This window comes from Ambystoma mexicanum, chromosome 2q, assembly GCF_040938575.1.
Source record: "Ambystoma mexicanum isolate Mex_15411 chromosome 2q, UKY_AmexF1_1, whole genome shotgun sequence".
In the NCBI taxonomy this organism is placed as follows: Eukaryota; Metazoa; Chordata; class Amphibia; order Caudata; family Ambystomatidae; genus Ambystoma; species Ambystoma mexicanum.
Window position 1 is genome coordinate 874728835 of NC_090924.1, and position 26433 is coordinate 874755267.

The 26433-nt window shown below is 45.6% G+C and overlaps 1 protein-coding gene across 1 annotated transcript in view; it reads left to right on the plus strand.

Annotated features, from left to right (window-relative positions):
- MASTL (microtubule associated serine/threonine kinase like) overlaps window positions 1-26433 on the plus strand; it is a 1019298-nt gene that overhangs the window by 707589 nt on the left and 285276 nt on the right. The window contains exons 8-9 of the mRNA XM_069648115.1: window positions 12220-13485; window positions 15685-15811. Of these exons, the coding sequence (XP_069504216.1) occupies window positions 12220-13485; window positions 15685-15811 (1393 nt within the window). The remainder of the gene's footprint in view (window positions 1-12219; window positions 13486-15684; window positions 15812-26433) is intronic.

Genomic DNA, 26433 nt, shown 5'->3' on the forward strand with positions numbered 1-26433 from the left:
GGCGGTGATCCTCCCCCACCCCCCCCAAGGAGAAGGCAGTGAGCGCACCTAAGGTGGTGAAAGCCTTGATCCACCCTGCCAAGGCCTCTATCGAGACAGTTGCGGCGGCCCTGGCTCAGCCTGTGGAGGCTACACCAGTGGAGGCGACTTCGGGGCCCAGAGACTCCCTGCCACCGCGGAGGGAGTCCTCTTTCAAGCCCATCAACGGGACCCCCGTGAAACCTCTGACGGAGAAGAAAAAGGGGGGGCAGGAGGTCGTCATGGATTCGCCCTCAAACTCTGAAGAGGAGCTGGTCGAAGTCTTAAGCTACGGCATTGGCGTGGAAGAAGACCAGCCCGTCGACGAGAGGGAACGTCGAGGGTGCCGAGGAGGCTCCTGACAGCCCGTCGGAATCCCCTCAACCAGTGCCGCAAGACAACTCGGCGGCCATTTTGTTGGTTATACAGTCCTTCTGCTCGGAGATAAGGACGAGATTGCCGTTACCACCAATGGAGGAACCGCTCCCGACGGGGGACCCGGAGCCAGGCCCTTCTGGGAGCCCTCCTCCTAAGAGAAGGAGGATTCATCCTCCACCTCCTTTACAACCATCGCGCCCTACTCAGCCCTCCTCCCCGTCCATGACCCGTGGGGATGATACGGGGACGGCCGCGATGGGTACAGACGACGAGGTTTACGGCGAGGATCTTCCGTCGTCACCTCCTCCCCGGGCTTACCCGCCCGACGAGATTGGATCGTTTCATGCCATGATCGCCAGGGCATCCGAGCTTTTCCAGCTCTGCCCGGAAGAGAAGAAGGAAGGTTTCCTTTATCAACGTCGCAAGACCAAGAGGAAGACGGTCCTCGCTGTACCTCTACTGGACGATATCTGGGATGAGGGTCTCGCCCTCCTCAAGAACCCATCCACAACGCCTGCGAGAAGGGATCGGTACGAGAAGAAGTACCGTGTCCCGGACGCGGCCCCCTTGTGCCTTTGGGCACAGCCGACCCCGGACTCGGTCGTCTCCGCGGCAGCCAGGAAGAAAGCGGGGGGGGCTTCGGCCTCTACGTCAACCCCCCCCCCCCTTAGACGGCGAGGGAAAGAAATTGGACACGATGGGACGTAGAGTCATCTCATCGGCAGCGACGACGATTAAGGCTGCCAACGCCTTGGCTATCGTAGCCCGCTACGACAGGGAGTTGTGGTACAAGATCGCCCCCCTGCTGGACTTCCTACCGGACGACAAGAGGGCGGAGGCCCTAGAGATCTTGCAGGAAGGAGAAGTGGCGTCGGACAACGCCATTACGATAGCGACGGACATCGCTGACACTGGATTTCGCCAGTTGGGCAACGGCGTGTGCCTTAGACGGCGTGGATGGCTCAAGGCAACAGACTTCCGGCAGGACGTGCAGACCAGAGTTTTGGACATGCCATTCGACGGGAGCAACCTGTTTGGGAAAACAGTGGACGATTCCCTACAAGCCATCAAGACGGACACGGAGACGGCCCGGGCTCTTGGTGTTCTCCAGCAACGACGGCCGCCCTTTCGGAGCACTGGAGGCAAGCAGGGTGCCTCCAAAGGTTCCGGCGGCGGATATTCCACCTACCGTCAAGCGGCCCGTTCGTCGTCACAGGAAGCCTACAGGGGACGAGGCAAGTCGGGCGGACCCCGCCGTCGTCGCAAGGGAGGAAAAGGCGGCAAAGCCTCGTCTGTCATGATGCCTACCCCTGGAGCACCAGGTCAGGCCCAGCACCCCCGGAAGCAGGCATCATGCCCTCGGGTAAAAGCCCAGCGGCCCCTTATAGGGGCTCTTTGGACTCAGCCTGGCGCCTTTGGCGCCAGGCTCATGTTGGACATCAGTCCTGGCGCCATAGGCGCCAGGCTCATAAAGGGAGGTGTTTTGTGCACTTACCTGATGCAGACCATGCTGCACGCTTCAGGCCTCCCTGAGACCGGAAAGGGACTATTTTTTCATAGGGACTATTTTTTCACTTGGGCGTGACCAGGGAAGGATGCATACCTAGTTGGGTAAGGATACATACCTGGGACCTCTTTGGAGGCTATTTAAGCCACGCCCAGACAGCAGCTCATGCTTCGCGTTGTTCTGCTTCCTGCAGCTTAACGCTCACCGTGTCTGCTCCTGGACTCCAGCCACACCCGCCTCGAACCTGGAAGACCTGCAAGGAAGGAAGAGAAGAGAAAGGTGAAAACCAAGGACTATTTCAAACTTCTTACCTGCATCCGGAATCTTCTCGCCAGCATCCCTGAAGAAAGACTTCCATTTAAAAGCATTGCGTTGCTCACTGCAGCGCCACGCTTCACACACCTGTCCTCGAGACATCTCCCGGCTCCATCGCGGCTGTCAGCATCGGACGCCACATCTCTGCACGTAGGGGAGAGAGGAAGAAACAAAAGGTGAGCAGAAGGAACACAGAAGGAAAGCCTGATTAACAGCCATAATACTTACCGGCTTTTCTTCCACATTTCGGGTCGGCGCCGCCCCGTTGGCAGGTACCGTACCCCGGCCCCTATGGGGAAAGGACAAGAGACGGTTCTGGGGAATGATGAGGACATTTAGAGGGATCGCCCTCATCACTACTCACCTCGGCAGTTTAACCCCTCGACGCATCGCCTTAATTCTGCACCTGAAATAAAGGACAGATCACAGGTTAGAAAGACAACATAAAGGGGGCCTCACTTGAACTTTGAACTTTCATACTTACGGCGCATCGCTCAGGAAAGTCAAGTGGATTTTGCCAGCGCCATTCTGAAAACCAGTGAAGTAACTGGACGAACGCGCGCCCCTGCACCAGAAGCAGGATGGAGAGTTCATCCTTCCAAACCATAAGGTGAGCTTAAACCGGGGTTTGGAGGAAGTTAGAGAGGAACGAAGGGGGAAAGGGGGGAGCTTGCACACTATTCTGCAGACTGTTAACCCCATTCTCATCTGTAGAAGGATATTCCTACGGGCCAGGCAAGCACGATTTGGAGGTCCTGTCCAATCGGTGTTCCGGGTCCTGCGCATCACGCTAGAAGAGGCCACAGCAATCCAGACTAGACCAGCGCCCCCGTGGGAACCAGGTGAGCGTTACATCGTCGAAGCAGGACTGAACCGGCCGGGGGGTCGGGCCCCCACCGAAGCATCCCGGTGGGAGGCAGGCTGGCGAACTTCATCAGCGTGTGGGAGTCCATCTCCACCGACCGTTGGGTGCTGGACGACCTGGCCCAGGGTCACGCGCTCGAGTTTCTAAAGAAGTGCCCGCGCGTCCCCCCCCATGGCCAGGAAGGAACATCACGTCCCTCAACTTCTCTTGGAGGTAAAGGCGATGCTCAAAGGCGCCATCGAGCTCGTCACAAAGAGACTTCGGGGCTCCGGAGTTTACTCAAGATACTTCCTCGTGAAGAAGAAGACAGGAGGATGGCGTCCCATCCTGGACCTACGACGACTGAACAAATTCATCAAGGCACAAAAGTTCCGGATGGTCACCCTCCAGCACGTCCTGGGTCAGCTGGAGGAGGGAAATTTCCTGTCGTCGTTGGATTTGGAGGATGCTTACTGCCATATCCCCATCCTAAAGGGACACCGAAAGCTTCTCAGATTCGTGGTCCAAGGGCGTCACTACCAGTTCAGAGCCCTTCCCTTCGGATTGAGGTCGGCACCCAGGGTGTTCACCAAGTGCCTCGCACCAGTGGCGGCGCGGCTGCGCCTGGAGGGGATCCACGTCTATCCCTACCTGGACGACTGGCTCATCCGAGCAAAGACCAGGGAGCTTGCCGCGGAGCACACGGCGAGGACCGTCCAACTACTCACGGACCTGGGATTCTCCAGAAACTACGCCAAGTCCCACCTGGTGCCCGCGCAAGACGCACTGTTTCTGGGAGCGAAACTCGACACAGTGGCGCTTCTGGCCTCTCCGTCGGAGGAAAGGACGAGGGCCATCTTGGGCAAGGTGCAGCGGATGCTGGTTGCGGACGCGGCCAGGGTGAGGTCCATCTAATCCCTCCTCGGAATGATGTCTTCTTGCATTTATCTCATCCGCCTGTGCAGGCTTCGGATGCGCCCGTTACAGGAGTTCCTGGACGCTCGCTGGATCAAGACGACAGGCAGCTTCGAGGACAGGATCGCACTCGACGAGAGCTTCCGACGAGCGATCCGGTAGTGGGGCACCCGCGCTCATCTGACGGCGGGCATGGACTTCCAGACCCCGGGCCACCAGAAGACAGTGACCACGGATGCCTCCCTGGAAGGGTGGGGAGCGCACACCGAAAATCTGCACGCGAGAGGCCTTTGGCTGCCGACGGAGAAATCCCTCCATATCAACGTCCTGGATCTCCGTGCAGTGTTTTGGGCCCTCGGGTCCTTTCTTCCGTCCCTCAAGGAGCAAGGAGGTGAGGATCTTCACCGACAACACCACCACCATGTTCTACATCAGGAAGCAGGGCAGTACCAGATCCCCAGCCCTGTCCAAGGAGGCGCAGGATCTGTGGCATTGGGCCGTCGCCCAAGGGATGTTTCTGGTGTCGTTTCATCTGGCAGGAATAAAAAACACCATCGCCGATTCACTCAGCAGAGAGCTGCGCTTGTGCCACGAGTGGGAACTACAACAGGATCTAGTGGACCGCCTCTTCCGACGGTGGGGGCACACCCCAGATCGATCTGTTCGCGACAGCAACGAACTCCAAGTGCCGGAGGTTCGCCAGCAGGTTTCCTAAGCCGAAGAGCATGGGCGATGCTTTCTCGTTCCCCTGGGAGGGCCTGTTCCTATATGTGTTCCCTCCATTGCCGTTGCTGATCCGGCTCATCAACCAGCTCAAGAGGTCACGGTGCAGGATGATCCTCGTCGCACCTGCGTGGCCGAGGCAGATATGGTTCCCGAACCTTCTGGACTTGTCAGCGTCCCCGTCAATCAAGCTGCCAGTGGACGCGGATCTTCTCTCCAGGGAAGGAGGCGCCATGCTCCATCACGACCCGAAGTCGCTGAACTTGCAGGCCTGGCTCCTGCAGCGTTAGAGTTTGGAGGTTACGACATATCGGCCGACTGCAGAGAGGTTCTTGCAAAGGCCAGGGCGTCCTCAACTCTTAAATGCTACGGACACAAATGGAAGAGGTTCTCTGTCTGGTGCCACGCACAGAAGATGAACCCTCTACGGATTACGGCTCCTCAAGTACTGTTGTACCTACTGACGCTGGCCAAGGCTGGACTGGCGCACGCTTCCATCAAGATTCATCTTGCTGCGATCTCCCGATACACCAGAACCACGGGACGGACGTCTTTGTGGTCTCATCGCCTGGTGAAAGAATTCATGAAGGGATTGTTCAGATTGTTCCCGGCGGTGAAGGCTCCGGCCCCGGCGTGGGAGCTCAACGTGGTGCTGACCAAGCTCATGCGACCTCCGTTCGAGCCTCTGCACTCAGCTCCGTTGAAGTTCTTGTCGTGGAAAACAGCGTTTCTTGTGGCCATCACCTCCGCACGACGGGTGGGAGAGATCCAGGCCCTGTCTTGCAAGCCCCCGTACTTGACTTTTCACAACACAAGGGTAGTGCTCAGGACGCACCCCTCCTTCATGCCCAAGGTGCCATCGGACTTCCACCTCAACAAACCCTTGGTGTTGCCTGTTTTCTTCCCGTCGCCTTCGTCGCCGGCTGAAAGGACTTTGCACTTGCTGGATGTGGCTAGAGCGCTGAAGTTCTTCGTGGACCGCACGAAGAGTTTTCGGAAGACGTCACAACTTTTTGGGAACTTTGGACCTGTCAATCAGGGGAAGGCTCTTTCAAAGGCTTCCATTTCCATATTGCTCTCCGGCTGTATCATGTACTGTCATCGGTTGGCAAACCGACCGCTGCCTGGCCGTCCGAGAGCCCATTCCACCAGAGCGATCGCAGCTACCACGGCTATCTGGTGTGCCCCTGCTGGACATCTGCAGGGCTGCTACGTGGAGGTCGACGCACACCTTCACGACATTCTACTGCGTCGACCGGGATTCCAGGTAGGAGTCCAGGGTCGGCCAAGCATTGCTGCGCAACCTGTTCGCCTAAGGTGAGCCTGGTGAGAAGGTAAGAGATGCTTAATGTTGAGTTGTGGTATTGCTTAATGTTGAGCCTGTTGCCACCTCCCGTGGTTGTGCATGTGTGTACTGCTATGTATTCTTTTATTCATGAGCATGTGAATCCATGCCAGACCCCATGATGGAGAAGGAACAAGTTACTTACCTGTAACTGTTGTTCTCCAGTATGGGTCTGGCATGGATTCACATGCGAACCCTCCCGCCTACCCCTCTGCGGCTCTTCACTTGGTCATACTGCAACTTCACGTGCTACCAAATCTGAAGATGGCTGCGAGAGGCGGGGCTTAGGGAGATGGCAGTCATTGGCTGTGGTCAGTATGACGCAGAGATCAGTTATTGGTTACTACTACGACGAAAGACAGATCAGAAACGAAACTGATGCTGATTTTTTCTTTACCGAGGATTCCCAGCCTGACGACGGGGAATATTCAGGAGCATGTGAATCCATGCCAGACCCATGCTGGAGAACAACAGTTACAGGTAAGTAACTTGTTCCATATGCACAAATAAGGCACTGGATAACCTACCTGACGGTGAAGAGACCGGGCACAAGAACGCCATCAGGCCTAGAACTGTCTCTGCAGGAAGGCAACATGGCGAAGGGGGTCACCAGCCTCTACAGACCGTTGGAGAGCAGTCAATCGACTGACAATCTCACATACAAAATGAAATGGGAAATAGGCATGCAAGAGCCGCTAACAGAGGAGGAATGGAACCAAATATGGGCACATGGCACCTCCAGATGCACCACGATTAAGGAATCGGCTTACAAACTATGCCTCAGATGGTATATGTCCCCGAACCGCATCCATAAACTCACAAAGTCATGCTCGCCAAACTGCTGAAGAAACTGCGGTGAGAAGGGAGACCTATTTCATATATGGTGGACTGCCCCAAAGCTGTGGCCTATTGGAAGGAAATACTAAGCCACATAAAGGACATTTCTGGGTTTGAACTGCCGAGATCTCCGAAAACAATTCTGTTTGGAGTCCCCATAGAAGGTAAATATGCAATGTCAGGAACAACAGCCATTCTTATTACTCACCTGTTATCAGCAGCAAGAATGACCCTTGCACAAAACTGGAAAAACGAAGAGGGCCCGACCTCAGCATGGTGGTGGATCAAGGCCTGGGGAGTAATGGCTATGGAGAAGATATGTGCTCTCAGTACTGGAAAATACCTAAAATTCTTAACTATCTGGAACCCATTCCACGAACTGGTGCGGGACAGAGAAGCCCAATTCTTCAAACCCTGCCTACTCCGGAACACGCATGTCATCTGAGACCCACCAGACGTAAAGACGCCGGGACCCAAGTGTTAAGTAGTGGTGAAAATTGTGGGGAAAGGGGTAAGTGAGGGGAGGGGGATGGAGGGGAGGGTGGGAGCGGGGGGGGGGTTGTAAAATTGATAATCTTCGAAGGCTAAGGGAACTTCTACGAACTGTCGGGTACGAACACAAGTAAGATACAGAACCTAATTAATAATTGATGGCAAATGTTATGTTGTATTTACCTGTATGCCTTTGATCCGATGTGGGCTTTAGTTCTACTGGATAAGAACGATCAAAACCAAGTCACTACCTTGTCAGAAAAACCTGGCACCTTGGGGAGGCTGGATATAAAAATACTATGATCCACAGTATGAAATGCTGCTGACCAGCATAACATTACAATGCGAGAATATTGCTGGGACTAGCAGGCCTTTCTCAATTGACCATCAATGTCAGTCTTCCGGCGATCACCTCTTACATAAAAGCTTTCCTGGCTGTGGAGTCTTTCTTCTCAAATCCAACAGTCAAAACCTTCCTGAATCCTTATAAAACTACTTTACTAGACAGTGCATCACCGTGGCATGAGATGTTTCTCTTGGAAAGTTTCCTTCCTAATAGCAATCACTTCTTCCAGACTGGTAACTCTAAGGCAACTCTAAGCTCTCTGCGTCAATCAGGCACATACTGAGTTCAAAATGACTAGGGTGTTTCTTAAACTTAATCCTGAGTAACATCCTAGAGTACTTTTTGAATGTACACACTGCAAGTCAAATTCTCTGCTTACATTCTTTAAAGACTATACAACCGTGGCAGAACAAGCCTTGCATTCCATGTATTTCTCATGCATCTTGAAGTTCGTCATAAAACACACCCTTCCATTTTGGTACAGTCCAACTGTTTTCAGCTTATTGTGGCCCCTAGTAGGGGGTTACCATTATCGAAACAAAGATTGGCACCATGGGTCATCTCCTGTGATACCCATTGTTATGTTGGGGCTGTTCAGTTTTCAGCCCAGTAAGGACTCACTCAACCCGAGGCAGACCTGCCAGGGCAGCCTTTCACACAAGTCTGCAGAGTGGCAATGTGAAGGTGTCTCCACCCCTCCGTCAAACACTACTGCATTGATGGAGACTGAAAGATCGAATATGCAATTGGACAGGCAGTGCTACTACATTTCTTTTCTTGAGGGATGGGCACTTGTACACAACCCATAAACAGAGGAGCTCGCTGTAATGTAAGGACATACTGCAAAGAAGTGGAATACTGAAAAATTGTAAGCAAAGTCCAAACGTTATTTAAAATTTAATAGAACCCATTACTCCGCCTGCAAATGATATCCAAGGTCTCAAACCATCATTCCTTCTGATGAGCCACTCAAAATGGCAAACCGGGTGTAGAGGATAAGCAATTAAAAGGATCAAATCAATACTTGAGGATGAAACTAATTCCTTATGAGAATGGAAATATATACCTTTTAGATCTTTTCTGAGTAATCTAGGATATTTGCAACTATCATAACATTAGGACAGACAATAAGAATACTAAAGAAAGGACTTTGTCAAGGAAATATATGCAACTCGGTTTCTTTACATATTTATTTCTTTATTTACGTATTTATTTCTTTATTTAAATGTATAAAGCACACAGACGGCCCTTTGACATTGTGGTGCTGTTGCAGTACGCTTACCTAGTTGCAAGAGTATTACAGAAAATTGAAGTGCAGACAATAATAAAACCATAATGAATAAAAACAAACGGTAGGATTACAAGTTAAGGAATGAGTTTGCAGAAAGTTACTTAGTTACAGTGGAACAATGTAGCGGTGTCAGTGGGCTTTTAACAGTTACAGATTAAACAATTTGGTTTTCAAAGCTTTACGAAAAACAGTGTATGATGCTTCATTTCTGAGTGCGGTGGGCAGGGCATTCCAGTGTTTGGGGGCTAGACGTTGGAAGCTGGAACCTCCAGCTTTAGTTCTTTTGAAGGTGGGGACGTACATCATGTTAGAGTGATGTGATCGAATGGGTCTGGCAGATGTGACGGGAATAATCTTTACTGATAAGTACTGAGGGCAGTGCGAGAGAGGCGCTTGTGTGAAATGGCCATGGTTTTGAAGAGAATGCACTCTTTAACTGGTAGCCAGTTTACATCTCTCCTTGCCTGTGATAGGTGTTCCCTTTTAGGGATACTTGGAAACCGCTCGGAGGGCATTGTTTTGAGTTACTTGTAACCTATGGAGGTTTTTGGATGACGTACCCAGGAGTAGGGCATTACAATAGTCAAGTTTCGCCCCCACAGTGGCTCTAGCTATTGCAAGGCGGTTTGAGTTTGACAAGTATGGTCTGACTGCATTGATGAATTTTGTGTTAAGTGCCGCAGAAGATGAAATGTCACTAACTTGGCTTGTCGTGGACAAGGAGGAGTCATTAAACCCCCCATAGAGTTTTGACTGCTGTTGACTCGGTTTTGTCTCCATTGAGACATAGACCATTCCCTGCCATCCATGTCTGAATGGCTGCGTAAATGTTGGCTAAGGCTGCTGCATCTTGTGCATAGGAGCCGGTGAACGGGAGTAGGACTTGGGTGTTGTCGGCATAGTTTGTGTATGCTGTGCCGTGATCATCCAAGTCATTGAAGAGAGGTAGGGTGAAGATGTTGTATAAAGTAGGTGCTGTGCAGGATCCTTGTGCGACACCACAGTGTATGGTGGTGGGTGCTGTGCATGCCTGTTCCAAGAAGACCCTCATAAGTCTCCCCTTAAGGAATGAGGAGATCCATTCTGTGGCTTCATGGAGAAGTGAGCAGAGTTTGAGATGATTACATAGGCTGTTATGGTCCACAAGATCAAAAGCAGCCAACAAGTCTAGTAGGAGACTTGCTGGCTTGCCATTGTACATTATGTCACTTAGTTGGATCTTGAGATCCAATAGGGCAGACTCTGTCCCATGGCCCGGGCGGAATACAGATTGCCTCATGCCAAGGATATTATTTGCTTCCATGAACTGCTGTATTTGCGTATAGACAACTTTGTCCAAAATTTTCAGCAGCAATGGGACTGTGGTGATAGGTCTGTAATCATTGGGTGATTCAAGGTCTAGGTGCTTTTCTTTAGTAGTGGGCAAACCCACACCTCTTTGAGGCAGACAGGGACTGTGTTGGTGTTGAAGGAAGCATTAATGAAGGAGGCAAGGAACAGTGCTAAGGTTTCAGCACATTCTTTGACTAATCTGGCTGGGCAGACATCGCCTTTATATTTGGATGTTTTGGTTTTCCCGATGATGTCCAGTACCTCAGTCTGTTACTTCTCTGAAGGAGAAGAGTCTTTTTTCTTTAGTGACTGTGCTGGGTTTATAGCCCGCCGGCACGAGTTCTTGGGACTGGTCATTGAGGTGGTCCCTAATCTTTTTCTGTAAGAGTTCAATTTCATTAACATTGGTGCACTGAGCTTAGTCTTTAAGAACTTCTTGTGTGTTGATGACCGGGGTGGATAATTCTTTAAAAATTGAAAACCGCTCTTTTGATTCAGAGGTGGCGTTGGAGATCCTATTGTTAGATGAGGACTTAGCTAGGACGATAGCTTTTTTGTATTGATTCGACAGTGTTTTTGCATGCTCTTAGTGTGGAATCCTGCGGCGTCCTTTGCCATTTGCTCAAGGCTAGGCGCTTGAGGACACGTCGTTCTTTGAGCTCGGTGGAGGACCACGATTGGCATGCTTCTTTCTTTTCGTTTTCTTGACCTCTAGCGGGGCAATAGCATCCACTGCTGTATTGAGCGTGGTGTTGTAAACCCATGGAAACCAAGTTAGGGAATAAAGGCTTCCAAAGCTATTTTTCTTTCGATCAATGAGATCGAAATTTGAATTACCATTTTGAATCTACAACAAAATAAAGACACAATTCGAATACATAGAACTTGCAAACTGACTGATATTTTCTTAATTGCAAAAACATTTTTTTAAATATAAATAAAAATATTCAGTTAGATGTTTTAAGTGCAAGAATATTTCCTTTCTTTTACTAAACCAGATTTGTTTAGGGACTGCACAGGTGTGGTCTGCAAGGAAATCTATGGTGCTATAGATCTAAGTACACTAAAATGTGAAAGCACATCTCGCTAACTTAATCTGCCACCTTTATTTTACAGATTCTTTGTGTAGAAATGATAGGAAATGGCCATGTTGCAAGTATGTTGTGTACACTTTTTCTTTTTGTTTAGCTAGATCTCAACTGAACAATGTAAAGTATATGTAAAGTATTCGGTCTTATTGATTACATTTTTTTCTGGTGTCTCTCATAGGTTTGATTTTGCCACAGTATTTTTATTTGTCGCTACTCACTAACACCGTTTTTCTTAGTCTGTTTCAAATACATGAAGGGTGATGAGTGAGGCCTGTAATATGTGAGAACGGCAAGATAAAAGTCTGTGCTTCTATGGTCTGGTAATCCTTACCCTTGCATGTCGGCAGATGGTGAACTACTACAACATCAATTGCCCCCTGAAAAACATTTATTTTAGCTCTCTACTTGCACGACTCCTAGAAGTCCCCCCTTCCTCAATACCATTTTTGCTTATTCAGTTGCTCAGCTTAATGATCAGATTGTCTTTGGTCACTAACGGCTTGTATGTGCTCGCTGCACCAGCACCAGCAAGGAGTCTGAGTACACTGCAATCAACCATTTTGCAAACATCATTCACACTTTCAAACTTATTATAATATTCCTTGTGCTGTGCACTCTAATTGCAACAAAATATTTACTTTTACTCCCAATGTTTTTTCAGACGAGATAAGTAGTTGTGCACGTATAACTTGATAATACTTGATGTATACTTGAATGTGTAAGGTGTCTGTAGATGAAGAATTGTGCAATTTTGTAATGTCTTGGAAAATTCAATCTATTTTTAGGAAGGTGAAATAAGTTGTTTTCCAGCTGACCAGGGGAAGCACATTGGCACTTCAGAAAAGTTTGCGAGCCGGGAACCACCAGTTTTCAAAGAATCGAGAAGTTTGCCCAAAAAAGACCTGGAATTGACCAGCACTCCTAGAGAACAGAATGACATTTTTGACCAGCAGGAACTGCAACGTGATCCCTTAGAGCTGAAGGACACCCCTTTAGTTTCTTCTAATGCAAAAGGTTTTGTCCGAAAATGTCTTTATAAGCGTGGAATCTCGGCAGATGAGGAAGTATTTTCCAATGAAACTAATGTAGTTGAAGACCACTATAAGATTTCTTCACGGCTTCTGAATCATTCATTGGATGTTGCAAAATGCAAAAAAGAAGACGAAAACTTTGAAAAGGCTGGTGGCAAGAGAATATTTGAACTAGTCGACAAGAGTCCCAGCCACGAACTTATTGTGAACAAAAAGAGTAATGCAGAATACAAGCGTGGCTGTGAAATAAGAAATTGTAAATCAAAAATGAACACTGGTTTAACAGAGGAAATTATGCATCTCATGCTTTCTAGAAGCAAAGACCAATATGAGGTTTCACCAAACTTGGAAAAGGCAGACAATGCTATTTCTGGACAACCATCAGATGTTACAGCCACACTAACAGTTGCAAAAAATCTTTTGTGTGAGCTTGATGAACAGTATGATAAAGAAGGCAAGAAGACTCCACTCGGCTCCAGCATCCTGTCAAATGATGATGTCAAAACTTTGGGCAGAACCTCAAGCGAGGAATCCGATATGTCTTCCAATAACATGTCAATTACAGAATGCCAAACTGAAAAAAATATTTCAGACATCAACAAGGGCGTTAAACAGCTTTCTTTTGAGGAGACCAGAGCCGGGAATGGTTTGTCTCCTCTGCGTTGTTGCCAAGAGACCCAGGACATTGATCTAGAGAACAGAACTGATGACTCAGCTGCACATCTGCCAAAGCTTTCATGCCAAGGAAAATTATCTGTTCCCAAAACTTTTCCCAAAAATTTCAAAGAGGCATGGGCATCTCCTGCTTTGGGGAAAATTAAGCCAATTACAGACAAGAAAAAGAAAAATGTTGTCATGTTTAGAAGTTTCAACAGTGCGATTATTGGATCTAATGTATCAGAACCATCCAAAATGAGCATCGGTTCGTTAGAAAGAATGGATTTTTCTCCTGCCTCTACTGGATCATACTGCATGGCAGTTACCCCTGCACAAAAGGGTCAGTCCTGCAGCATCTTTCAGGTGAGTGCCACATCAAGGCATATGGTTTCTGCCCTTTACCAAAGCTTTTTTTAATGAAAAGACATCTATTTTAATATTCTGTTGCCTTGCAAAAACGATTTTGATAAACGCTGCATGTGGCAATCTATGTAGCATTCACTTTTTTTCTAATATGTTTTAAACTAAGCTACCCGTTTCCTTGTACTACTAATTAGTCCTTGTCTGGGTCCACATGGATCTATGCAATACCAGATTGCATACTTTGAAAAAAAACTGCCTTGTGTCTAGACTGTGGAGCTGTCGGTTTGCCACCTTTTCAAGTATATCCTTGGCTCTAACCCTGAGGTTATTTTGGTTGTCTGTGGTAATCTCTTAATATATGGTGTCTTCCTTCTTTTAGCAGATTTTTTCCAAAAGAGATGGCACTTGGTGGCAAAATCAGTGATGAATATGATTTTAAAAAAACTTTCCTTACGAAAGTAAACATTTATTTTGTCTGCTTGGTGCATGCATGTTTTTGCTAATCTCTTAATATTCAAATGTGGGTATTTTTTACTACAGTGATACTAAATTAAAATGCTATTTAAATTAATGTCTAATAGAACTCCAAGGTGGTTGGTGGAATTTGAATGTTTAGTGCATGCTCAATATCTCCCCATATGTTCTTTAGCATCTCCTCTAAGTAACGGGAAGGAGTATAGCTTCCATCAAAATCATGATTGCAGTCTTTGATCACCTTTTTTTCATACGTATGTGGAAATTTCCTATAAATCTCATGCGTATATGCATATCATTTTGTTATGTATATGTTTGGCAAACGTGCATAGTGCTTTCCCGTAGAACTTTGCAAAGATAGTCCCTATTAAACCGCATATAGAGTTGACAAAATTATTCTAGCAAGTAGTCCTAATCCGTAACTCTTTACGTTTGGAAGTTCACTGAACATGCTGTTTGCAATACTACAGTTAAAGGTGTTACTGTTCCAAATACGTCTTGCTACACCTGCTGTTAGGTTATTTTATAGTCGTCTATAAAGTGCAGCCAGCTGCCACATTTTGGCTTCCGTGCACCAGCTATTCAAGTCAAAACCAACACAATGCTGTATTGTCTGAGAGATGAGGAACTTTTTTGTGTTTTCTTGAATAACTGTGGCTTCAACACCTCAAAGATGGAGCGAGGTTTTTCCGGAAGCTGAAGAATAAGAAACATACTTTCATTTCTTTTGGAAATTGTCTATCCTATGATAGAATGGCAGTTGGCAAGCTTCATGCTACATGTAAGGACAATTTTGCAAATCGGAGAGGATGCACAAAATGGATGAGGTATGAAAATCTGCAGTCACGTTCAGACTGCCACTTTGGCTTTAAAAGGATGTGTCGAATGTTTTGTCAGCTCGAACACACATTCTTCGTAGACTGAAATATCGTTTCATTTGTTTAGCTTCAAATAGTCAGAAAAATTGATGTAATAAAATAACGATGAAGGCTATTATAGTTTGATAACTAACTTCGAATTTACATTTTTCGCATGTTCTTGTTTTTTTCTTTAGGGTGAAAACATATTAATATGCGAATCTAGTCCTAATCTGTAGCAAAAAAATATAAACAGCCAATTAGCCATTGACCTGAATATGGAAAATGTATTTAAAAAATGACAAAATATCATCAGTTATTCTCTCCGTTATTGAAATATCATTTATATTTAGATCCCTTTATTTACTTAAACTTGATTGCATTATGTAAGTAAGAGGGTATAGTTTGTGCTTTGGCAATCACCCACCCACTTTTTGTACAATCCCTTCATCATGACTAGTTCAAAAAAAGTTCTCCTCTTCCTCTGTGTATCATGCCTTTTTTTGTAGTCTTACTCTGAAAATAGCCCTTCAGAGGTGCTCTGAGCCTCTTTGCATGACGTATTCTTTAAGCATAAGCTATATTTCTTCTTTCATTCTGGATTTTGCTCCCTCATTTACTGTTAATTGCCAAGTGGCTTTTTTGTGTGCCTCTAAAAGTACATTTTGGGTAGTAATTGTTGACCCGACAGGAGTTTCTATACAGTTTTAGAGAGGGTGACAGGTTAATTTCAGACGCAGTTAATCTTTCTCAATGTTGAACTATTCAGTTGTCCCCTGCAAGGGATTCGTGGTTGCATGGAGAAACACCCATTGAACTTCACCTGCCCTCCAGTTAACCTGTTTTCTGAACACATTTTTCTAAATAGGGGAATATAGACACACCCTTTCGGACTCCTAAGAGTGTCAGAAGAGGGGCTGCTCCAGTAGAAAAAGACCGAATCCTAGGCACGCCGGATTACTTGGCACCTGAGCTGCTTCTGGGAATACCTCATGGTAAGTAGAATATGCCAAGCTATGTGCACGTAAATTGGTGAATATTTTGTGTGCAATTCTATAGCTTTAAATATTCACACATGTATTAATACCAATGTTTTAAAATGCTTTCTTTGCCCTTTTTTCACTCCTTTTTTTTATTGCCTTGTACACATTTGATACCCTTTAAATTGCTCAAAAAGCAAACCCATTCTAATCGATCAAAATTTACATATTACCCTGTAACTCTTTTGAACCTAATGCACACCTATAATAGTAACTTTATTTATATGATATAGTTCATTAAACTTTACAGAAAATTACACATATTCTCAACACAAACAAAAATATATACAACCAAATATTTCAATACATTCCTGTGTGTTACAAATAATTATAAACTGCAGCCAGCTACAGGATCATTAAATCCGTATCCGGTAACATACCTGGATACTACTAAAACTACAAAAACCTCTTTCAGGAAAAACCCAATGCAAACAAGCAAATCAACAACTACTTTCTCATATTGCAATCATTTGCACATTCCCGGCAACAGCATAAAAGGCCTTGAAGATCCTACGCAAAAAAATCCTACCAATCCACCGCCAGGTGCCAGTTCACCCTTCAGGATATACAGCAATCCACATTTAACAGACTGTGTTATTCAAAGTGGATTGTAATAGTTTCCCAAATCTGATATAAGGCTATGAGGGTAGAGGTAGAATTTGAGTTTAGACAACCACTCCAAAGGTCCTCATTCACAATCCTCTCGTAATCATGGACCAAGTGACCCAGGCGTAACATGTAAAGATGACCTAATTTCGGACATTCCGTGAAAATGTGTTTCACAGTTTCCAAATTAGCTGAGTTTTTGCAAATTCTACAATGACTGTCTACAAGGGCCATTTTTAATTGACCCCTCATAACTGACTGCACCAGCAATTTGTTTATCCTAGTGAGCAGGTGTAAATGCCTTACTTTAAGGTCTGGGCAAAGGATTAGATGGCGTTGGGGGTCGCATAAATTGATGTAAAACTTTTGCGACCAGTGGGTATCCATGTAGTGTACCCAAGTGCTCATAATTGCACAACCAGTCCCATTCCTTTAACTTCTGTGAAAACACTATTTTTAATGTTTTATAGTTTGTTCCATGTGAAAAGTCGGGTATCCAATTAATATTTACAAAGATTTTATTTACCTGCTCCAAAAAGATATCGATTTGCTCTAGCCGAGTATAGTGACTGGCCATCCGTGCCTTGGGGAGGTTTCAATAACTAGTTGGGAACGGATAAAACATTCACCTTTTGCGTTTTAGCAACATTGCCTGGAGGGATAAAAGGCCAGGTTTGAGACAGGGGTACTACGAGGAAGATTAATCATACAGCATCAAAAACAGCCCTCAGCTATTTTTAGCCATTCCAGGTTTGCCAGTTCTAGGTCTTCCAACCCATATAGGATGGTCGGTCAAAACCATTGTTTGTATAACATAAGAGTGCCCTGTAGTGAGTAGCCAGCATGTTCCATTGCAAAACGTTTGATTAAGACGTTCAGCTATTGTGCTTTGGCAGTCTTTGTGCCTATGATATTAGCATAGCTAGCGTCATGCGATTGATCTAAGCCTAAATACTTATATTGGCAAGCATATTGAATTTGGCCTATATTGAGTATAATTTGCTCCATGTTCATTTTTTTATGGGTAGCTAACATAACCCTAGTTTTATCCAGATTGATCCCAAGCTAATTTTCACTGACATATATTACAAGGTTCATTAACAGAGTTTTGATGCCAGATAGTGTGGCACAAAAGCACCAAGTCATCGGCGTATATAATAGCTGTAATACGGTCGGATCCTATTTTAGGAGCCCAAATCCCCAACGCCTCGATGCTTTGGATAAGGTCAGCAATGTATAAATTAAACAGAGGGGCCAACATACACCCCTGTTTCACCCCTCTATTAATGTTGATCACATCAGATAACAAATTACAATTACCCAACCTGATTCTAGCCGTGGTAATATTGTGCAAGGCTTTAACAATCTCAAGCAACAGAATGGGGGCAGCTAAATTAAACTGTCGATTACCCGAATATTGGAGATGGTACTAGCACCAGTTGTGTTTCAATCGTTTTCCCCAGTCACGGATACAAATGTATTGAAGAAACAGAGAAAACTGCTGTGTCCTTAAATGATTCTTTCACACGAGGGAATACACCATTGAGTTAACAAATGCTTCTCGAGACGTTCCTGTTGTCAATTATAAGCTATTTTAAGGAATATTTTCAAATGTTCATGCTTCCAATGCTTTACATTCAATGATGGGTATATTTAAATTTGTCATATGGTGACCAAAAAACACTCATAGCCATGACATGTACATATTTTGGTCTCCCGATGATAGTCTCCAGGTGGCGCTCGCGGTGGTAGTGTAGTGCAATTAACAGAGTGCATGTGTTCTGCGAGGCATCATAACTTATTCCTGGACTGCATCCATCCATCCGTCCGTCCGAATTCAAAATCGAAAACCTATTAAGAGCATGGGCAAAAAGTTCAGTCATTTGTGTCGGAAGGTTATAGTCCTTTGTAAAGGATTGCCATAATAGTACTACCTGTCTACATGATGGCAAGAGCTGGAAAATGATGAGTACCTAGGCATTGATGCCGTTGTCTAGAAAATTCCTAGATATAACTATACCCAATCCAAAACTATTGTTTTTGCCAGTACTATGTGTGGACATACATATCACATTGCTTAGAAGTAAAGTGGTTGAGGGCACACTTGGTTAATACTTTTATTACACCACAAGCTTATTTAGCGCAGTAAGTCATTCACTCTCAAAGTGCTTAGAAATCACACAGCCAGGCCCTACACAGTACAGAGTTTGAAATGACTCCTTTATAGAGGTAACTCAAAGAGATCCCAGGAGGGTGTTGTAGAACATGTGGTGGGTGGGAATGACTAAAGGGATTAGCATGGCTATAGGTGAGCAAAGAACCAAACCATCCCCACAGGCTGTGTACTTCTTCGCATGTCATCTGCATCCAATATGTACTCCAATGCAATTGTTTTGGCCTATGAGGGGCGTAGGGATACCTAATAGCGTATTATCTAAAACAGGGCAGCTCCTCCGTGTGGTCAGCTGAGAAGATGCCCGGAACTGGGAAATCGGCCTACGCTAACCCCCATTTTCAGGCTCCCTTTTCCATCTAGAAAGGCAATATCCAGTAAATGGAAACCTGGCCTGACGCGAAATAGCACCTTCTTCTTTACCAAGGTAGGCATGTATTACAAAACTGGAGCAGAGTCCAGTGAAACCTTTGCAACTTAAAAAGCATGTTGTGGAAAAATGATTTCTCTCCGCTGCCAAACATGCATTTTTAAACTATATAGTAAATACCACCTCAGTTCCTGCCTGTTTTATTTTCATGTGTTGGGATACAAGCAAGGGCACAACACTAACAACCCCATAGGTTGTAAAAAAGTTAGAGATTCAAATCAATTCAAAACAACTTTTCAACAAATTTTGTTGGTTATATAGCAGATTCTAAACAAATGTAAATCAAATAAGTTCAAATTAACAATTTGAAAGCATAAATGTTAGACCCTTCCATGGTTCTTTACACATACAGTTCAATACGACAGATTTCTCAAAAAATCTAAGTTTTTTGTGGTCAAATCATTACATCTCATCTACTTTTCTAAACCAAAGTTTTCCACAATAATATTCTTGATCGAAGATGTTAATCGTGTTGACTATACAAATCGTCAATTTATCATCTATATATATATTATCAGGTTTTGATATCAAGGTAATAGTTTCTGTAATTATAATAAAAGTGAATCCTGTTACGCAAATTAATTACTCTTATATAGTAGGTAAAAACATAACTACAAACTAAAGATTGAGAAGGCTATCTCCACTAACCTGTGGGTGAGCTGTTGGGAATCAACTCTTTCTTGCCAATTGCTTCGGGACATATGTATAAATATTCTGAAAAAATGAGCAACAAAATCCAGAGTTACTCAACCAATTGACCTACAGTGATTCAATGGTCTAGAGCGGAACCAGTCGCTATTCAAGCGCTGTGTCCCGCTAAGTTAGACCAAATCAAAGTAACCAGTATTCAAAGAGACTCCGATTTTTTTGACAGAGTCACCCGTCAATGCAGTATTTTAATGTGGTCCACTAAATTATATGTAGATTTCAGACACATCTCCTAAACCTGGAAGGTTGCCCAGAGCAATTGCCAGTGGTTTAGATTCATTTGAAACCTTCCACCCATCACTTTTGCGGTCAGTTTGTTTCTCCTTGTGAGAGAGGGTATGCCCAGACGTGGGTCCCTTGCTCGCTGCACCACAGGGAACCAGGCTGCACCTCACTGAGGAGGCCCAACAAGGCCGAAACATGTATGGGGTTGTTTGGTTTTCTGTGCAGAGGGGACCTGACGTAGCAGTTCGGGCTGGGCTGCTACCTTCAGTGGCGGCAGCTGCTGACTGATTTGCACATGGCTGTCCCCTTTTGCAATGGCGCAGACAGGCTAAAAAACAGTGGTGTGGAAGGTTGACCAGAGCAATTGCCAGTGGTTTACATTCATTCGAAACCTTCCACCCATCACTTTTGTGGTCAGTTTGTTTCTCCTTGTGAGAGAGGGTATGCCCAGACGTGGGTCCCTTGCTCGCTGCGCCACAGGGAACCAGGCTGCACCTCACTGAGGAGGTCCAACAAGGCCGAAAAAATCGGAGTCTCTTTGAATACTGGTTACTTTGTTTCTGTTTCTCTGACTGGTTTTCAAGACAGGAAACAAGTGACCAGTATTGGGAATGGCAGAGCCCAAGATAACAGGAATAAAGTTGGGTGTGTTAAAATCTACTTCCTCTGTGTGGCATTCTTATTTTGGCGTCCCTGGTTCTGCTGCGACGAGGTATGCCCCAAAGGCAGAACATAACCTTGGCGACGAAAGAGACTGGAACGCCTGTGCTCTCTGACAGCTGCTGCTGAGCACAACAGAGCAGATATGTGTTCTCGGCACTGCTGCAGACACACAGAACCAGGTCCAGCCATTCCACGAGAGTGTGAAAAATCAGGTGGTTTGCCGTCCGAGGGGCAAATAAACAAAAGAAGAAAAATAAAGAAATTTAAAGAGAGACTGAGGCGGTAGGGGACTCTGATAAAGGCCAAAATGTCAGCTGAATAGTCTATAACCTCACGATTTCCACAGCAGGCGCCACATTCTCACCCATCATGCCCAACCGCCCTTGGGAGCCTCAAGAAAATGTACAGCATCAAGTGCTGCTACCTTTTGACATCAATGACACCAGCAGCTTAGGGTCCCAATTGACTAGATGGCTGAGCAATTTCTACATCTTTGTTGACGCCATTGGGGGTGCATGAACGACGACTAGCAGGCATCCTGATGCATTCAGTCATCCCCACAATACACCACATGGTATATGAGATTGCGGAAGATGCCACTGACATACACGGGTGTCATCGACTCACTAAACATGTACTTTGTCCTCCACGGAATGTAAACTATGAGCGTCAGATCTTCCACACAACAACCCTGGAGAAGGGTGAAACGATGGACATGTTTGTCATGAAGCTAAGGAAGAGAGTGAAATATTGTCACTTTGATAGATTTTCCACAGCAGAAGCGCTCCGATCCAAAGTTATATCGTGATGTGAATCGGGTGACTTTTGCAAAAAGCTGCCCCAGAAAAAAATCACTAGAGAAGATCTTGATGTTAGCAGGCACTGACCGGGCCAGCAACATGCAGGTTGAATCTTTATATAAAATTACCCTTTCGCAGGCCACCCCAGCCCCGGTATGTCAAATGCAAACCACGTACAAAACCGCCAAGAAAGAAGCACAAGTGTTACAGATGCGTATACAACTTTCCTCATGAAGGAATGTGCCCTGCCATGGGAAACCAAGTGTGTATGTGGCGAGGGGAATCATTTTCACTTCCATGTTCTAATCCTTGAGTTATTGTCCACACAACTCTGAAAGGAGATTTCCCATCCGAGGTTCAGAGAGCCGGCGCAACTCCAACCAGAGATCCCCCAACTATCGTAGATTAAGGCCGAAAGATCGATATGCCTCAGAACCCCAAATGCCCTACCGGAAGACGTCAAGAATGAAAACAAACTACAGCGCCAGTGGATGTAAAACTGAGGTCAACGCAACAAAAAGTTTGATAAATGGAAGTATCGCCCAAGCGCTAGACAGTCTGACTCCTCGTCCAGTGGAGAAAGAAAGAGGGGATATGTCCACGCCATTGGCAAGAAGGCAGCTGCTGAATACAGCACCACATTGTTGCTGAGCATAAATGGAAGCACCCAAGATTTCCTCATAGACACAGGGCCCACGGCAAACATGATGAGCGAAGAGACATAAGACAGCCTAAAGTACACTCCCAAGTTAAGGACACCCAACATGGACATATATTCCTACGGTTAAAGCACACTGCTTACCTGCAAAGGAATGTTTTAGTCCCTATACCCATACAAGGACAAGGCTGAAAGGCTGACAATATACGTAATTAAGGAGATGTACCTGCAGGGAGTATTTACTAAGCTTTAGGTCTGTCCTGAAAATGGGTCTGGTGCACATTATGTACCAGCTAATGTCCACATAGACCTCAAGTGCCAAGGACATGGTAGCATTTAAAGGAATGCTGAGAGACAAACAAAGCTACACATCAATAAAGACGTTGTAGCTAAACATTACAGAGGTTTCCCTCCGAACATTCAAGCTCAGGTGGAAGAAGAGCTACAGTGACTAATCAAGCAAGACATAATTGAACATGTGACGAGACGGACCCCCTGGGTTTCCCCAATTGTACCTGTGCCCAAAAAAGAACACAGCGATAAGATGCACCTGTTCATAGACATGCGCATGCTGAACCAGGCCATCGAAAGGGAACATTTGTAACCCAGAATGACGGACATGATGCACCTGCTGCAGGCTTGAAGATATTTTCGAAATTGGACCTTAATAAAAACTATCATCTGCTCGAATTGAATCCGAAGAGTTGCTACTTAACCACTTTTGCTACCCACATAGGTCTGTCTAGGTGTAAAAGATTGCGTTTTTGCATCTTGTCAGCGGCCAACATTTTTCAGAATGAAATAAATCAAATAATTTGCAACATTCCCCACTGCCTAAATTATTGCGACAACATTCTATTATTTGGAGCCAACCAAGAATCACATGACAAGTTAAGGAGAGTCTGCAAGGCATTAAAGGAGGCATATCCGACACTCAACAGCAACAAATGCGAATTCAGCAAATCCACGCTGAAGTTCTTCGGCCATATTTTTTTCAAGTGAAGGACGCCAACCAAATCCCATGAAAGTACAGGGGCTGATCACAACACATACGCCAGTTTCCATCTCTGCAGTCAGGTCATTCTTTGGAATGGCCAGCTATTGGACACGGTACATCAAGGACTTTGCATAGGTCAGCACACCTTTACGGTTACTCACAGGATAAAATTCAAGAATTCCACTGGTCTCGAGAGTGTGAGGAGGCTTTAAAGGAAAAAAAAACATGCATTTCTTCAATTGCGTGCATGGCATACTACGATCCTGAGTTGGAAACGGAGGTGACAGTGGCTGTGAGTCCAGTTGGATTAGGGCCTGTTCTGGCATAGTACAGGCAAGGATCTGACTCACCCAAACGTATCATTTTGTTTGCCAGTAGGAGTCTTTCTACCACTGAGTGCGCCTACTCACAGCCGGAAAAGGAGAGTCTGGCAGTTGTGTGTCTAAGGGGAAAAAGTTCACAATTGTGATGGATCATAAAGCCCTGACCACCATCTATGGGAAACCTAATGCAAAGATGCCTCGCTGCATCGCTCGCTGGGGTCTACGTTCGCAGGAATACTGCTTTGACATCATACACAAGCCGGGGAAGGAGCAGAACCCTGCTGATTTTCTGTCCAGGTTCCCATAGCCGGCTATGGAGGATGCGCAAACGTCAAACAGATCCATGTTAATTAGTCACTAATGCACTTCCAATGGCTTTGAAACACAAGGAAATACTACAAGAAATGGACAAGGATGTCCTTATATCCCAAGTCAAGGAAAAAGTGCTGACAAGGAGATGGCACAATCAGAAGTCAATGATGCAGAACCTGTCGGAGGAACAGCAGAAGATAATGCAAACCTTCACCCTCATGAAGGATGAGCTATCTGTATCTTGGCAAGGTCTCGAGTGAAAGAACAGGATTGTCATTACCATGTCACTACAAGATTGTGTCATTGACCTTGCGCATGTAGGACACAGAGGAATTGTGTCCACAAAGAAATAGCTGCAGACAAAAGTATGGTTTCCCAAGATGGAAGCAAAAATACAAAATGTACTGGAATCCTGCGTTATTGGTAAATCTTTGGCACCCCACACTTTCCCGAAACCTCTGAAGATGACAGCGATGCCTTTTAAAAGTGTGGGATGAATTAGCCGTTGATTATTTCAGCCCGTTGGCGAATGGCAAACGCGTGCTGGTTGCCATTGATGAAATGTCACACTACCCTGAGGTATATCTAGTGTTATCTACCAACGCACATGCTATCATTACTGCACTGGACACAAGACGTTTGTGGTGTATGGGGTTCCTTCCATAGTAAAGTCTGACAATGGGCCCCCATTCAGTGGACAGGAATGTGCCATGTGTGCCGAATATGTTGGATTCCAACATAGGAAAAGAACTCCACTGTGGCCCCAGGACAATGGTTTGGGTTTATTTGACCTGAACATTTGACCTAATCACATTTGATCAAATTTATTTTACCTTTTTTACGGTCTGAAATGCGAGGGGAGAACCCACACAACCCTACTCCCCGCACCCCAACCCCCCGCTGTTCCCCCTCAACATTATCTATACCCATACCCAAATGTTTTTAGGTAACTAATACCAGGCCAATGGCACCACAGAATGATTCATGGTCAATATCAAACACACCTTGCAAGTGTGCCCCCTCACCAATGGGTTGTTCATGCAGGCCTTCTGTACTCTCCTGAGATTACAGGAACACGCCACATAGTAACACTGGTGTGTGTCCATCTGAGTTCATGTGTAACCGAAAGATTCAGACCTGTTTACCACACACATCGGCGGATAAGGGAGATGATCCTGTAATGTAGCGTGCCAGATAGAGGGATGAAGCCAAAAAGGAAAAGATGAAGAGCTATGCTGATGTTCACCTGAGTGCTAAACAATCTTACATTCAAGAAGGAGATACTGTCCTGGTGCGGCAGAACCAGACTTGTAAGGACTTGCCTGCATTTCACTCCGTTCCCTTGTTGGTAACTAAAGTAAACATTTCCATGGTCTCGCCAGACGATTAGGAGTATTCCATCACTCGAAATTAATCATTCTTCAGGAGAATAGACCGAGTCATGGCAAGTACCTTTGAGCACATCCCAGAATCAGACTAGTCTACATCATCGAAGAGTTGCTCCAATTGTATGGACGAGGACCTAGACGCAACTGACGGCAGCGGCAGTGAGGTGGAATCCGTGCCAATAAGTCCCTCCAAGAAACTAGTTCGAAGACCCATGGGGTGGGTCGAAGAAATTGAACATTTTTGGCTGGTATTGATTTAGGTGTGCGGGGTGTAGCATTCTTGTTCTGCATTTTTTTTATTTTTCTATCCCGGTTCTCTGTCTGGTGTTCAAGACAGGAAACATGTGACCACTATTGGGAAGGGCAGAGGCCGAGATAACGGGAATACATTTGGGTGTGTTAAAATCTGCCTCCTCTGTGTGGTCTGCTCATTTTGGCTTTGCAGGTTCTGCCATGGCGAGGTACGCCCCCAAGGCAGAACATAACGGACATAAGTTCACGAAGAGCAGAGGGTTGGTGTGACCTGTGCTATAAACACAATATGACATTTAGCGGTTAGAAATATAAAGGTGGTTATGAGATTCACTTCATTCGGATGAGGGTGGATGTTTGAAAATTAGAACACTTGGCCCGCTTCTTGGATTTCTATTGTGGTTTTACTAAGCAATTGTATGCCATTCACTCCTTGGCCCTGGCTGGAGAGACCAATTCAGATTAAACAATTTACTTTAACATTGCGACAGAAGAAGAGAGAATTCGACTCCACCCATAGAGATTAAAAGTGGGTTCTATACATGTTTGGCCTATTGTACCGATCAGTAATATAGGCCCTGTCTTGATATATGTAAATGGTTCACAATTAGAATTGTAGTAACGCACCACGGTCATTCTGTACATTGAATATTGTAGCTTTAAGTGCCTGTTGAAGGCTTGAGTGGGCTGGAAAGAGGTTTGAAGGTGCTGTGTGACCCAATGTAAAAGATGCCTATGGAGTTTGTCAGACTCCACAACCAAAAGAAAGTGTTCAAAATCACATCAAAATACATGAGAGAGTGGGGAAAAAAAGGTTATCGCTCTCTCCAGGTTAAAAAAATCAAGTCCTCAAAATCCAGCAAAGTTTCTGGGTGTCTCTAAGGTGGAGGGAATTAGCACATTTATGAGAATTCTCCCTAACACCCATGAGTACTCGCTTTTTTAAAGTCAAGGTGGGAGACGTGTCAAGCATACTCGATTTTTCAAAACTTGGGCTAGTTTCGATATCGGGGTATCCTTCCTCTGAGAAGTCCACAGGCGT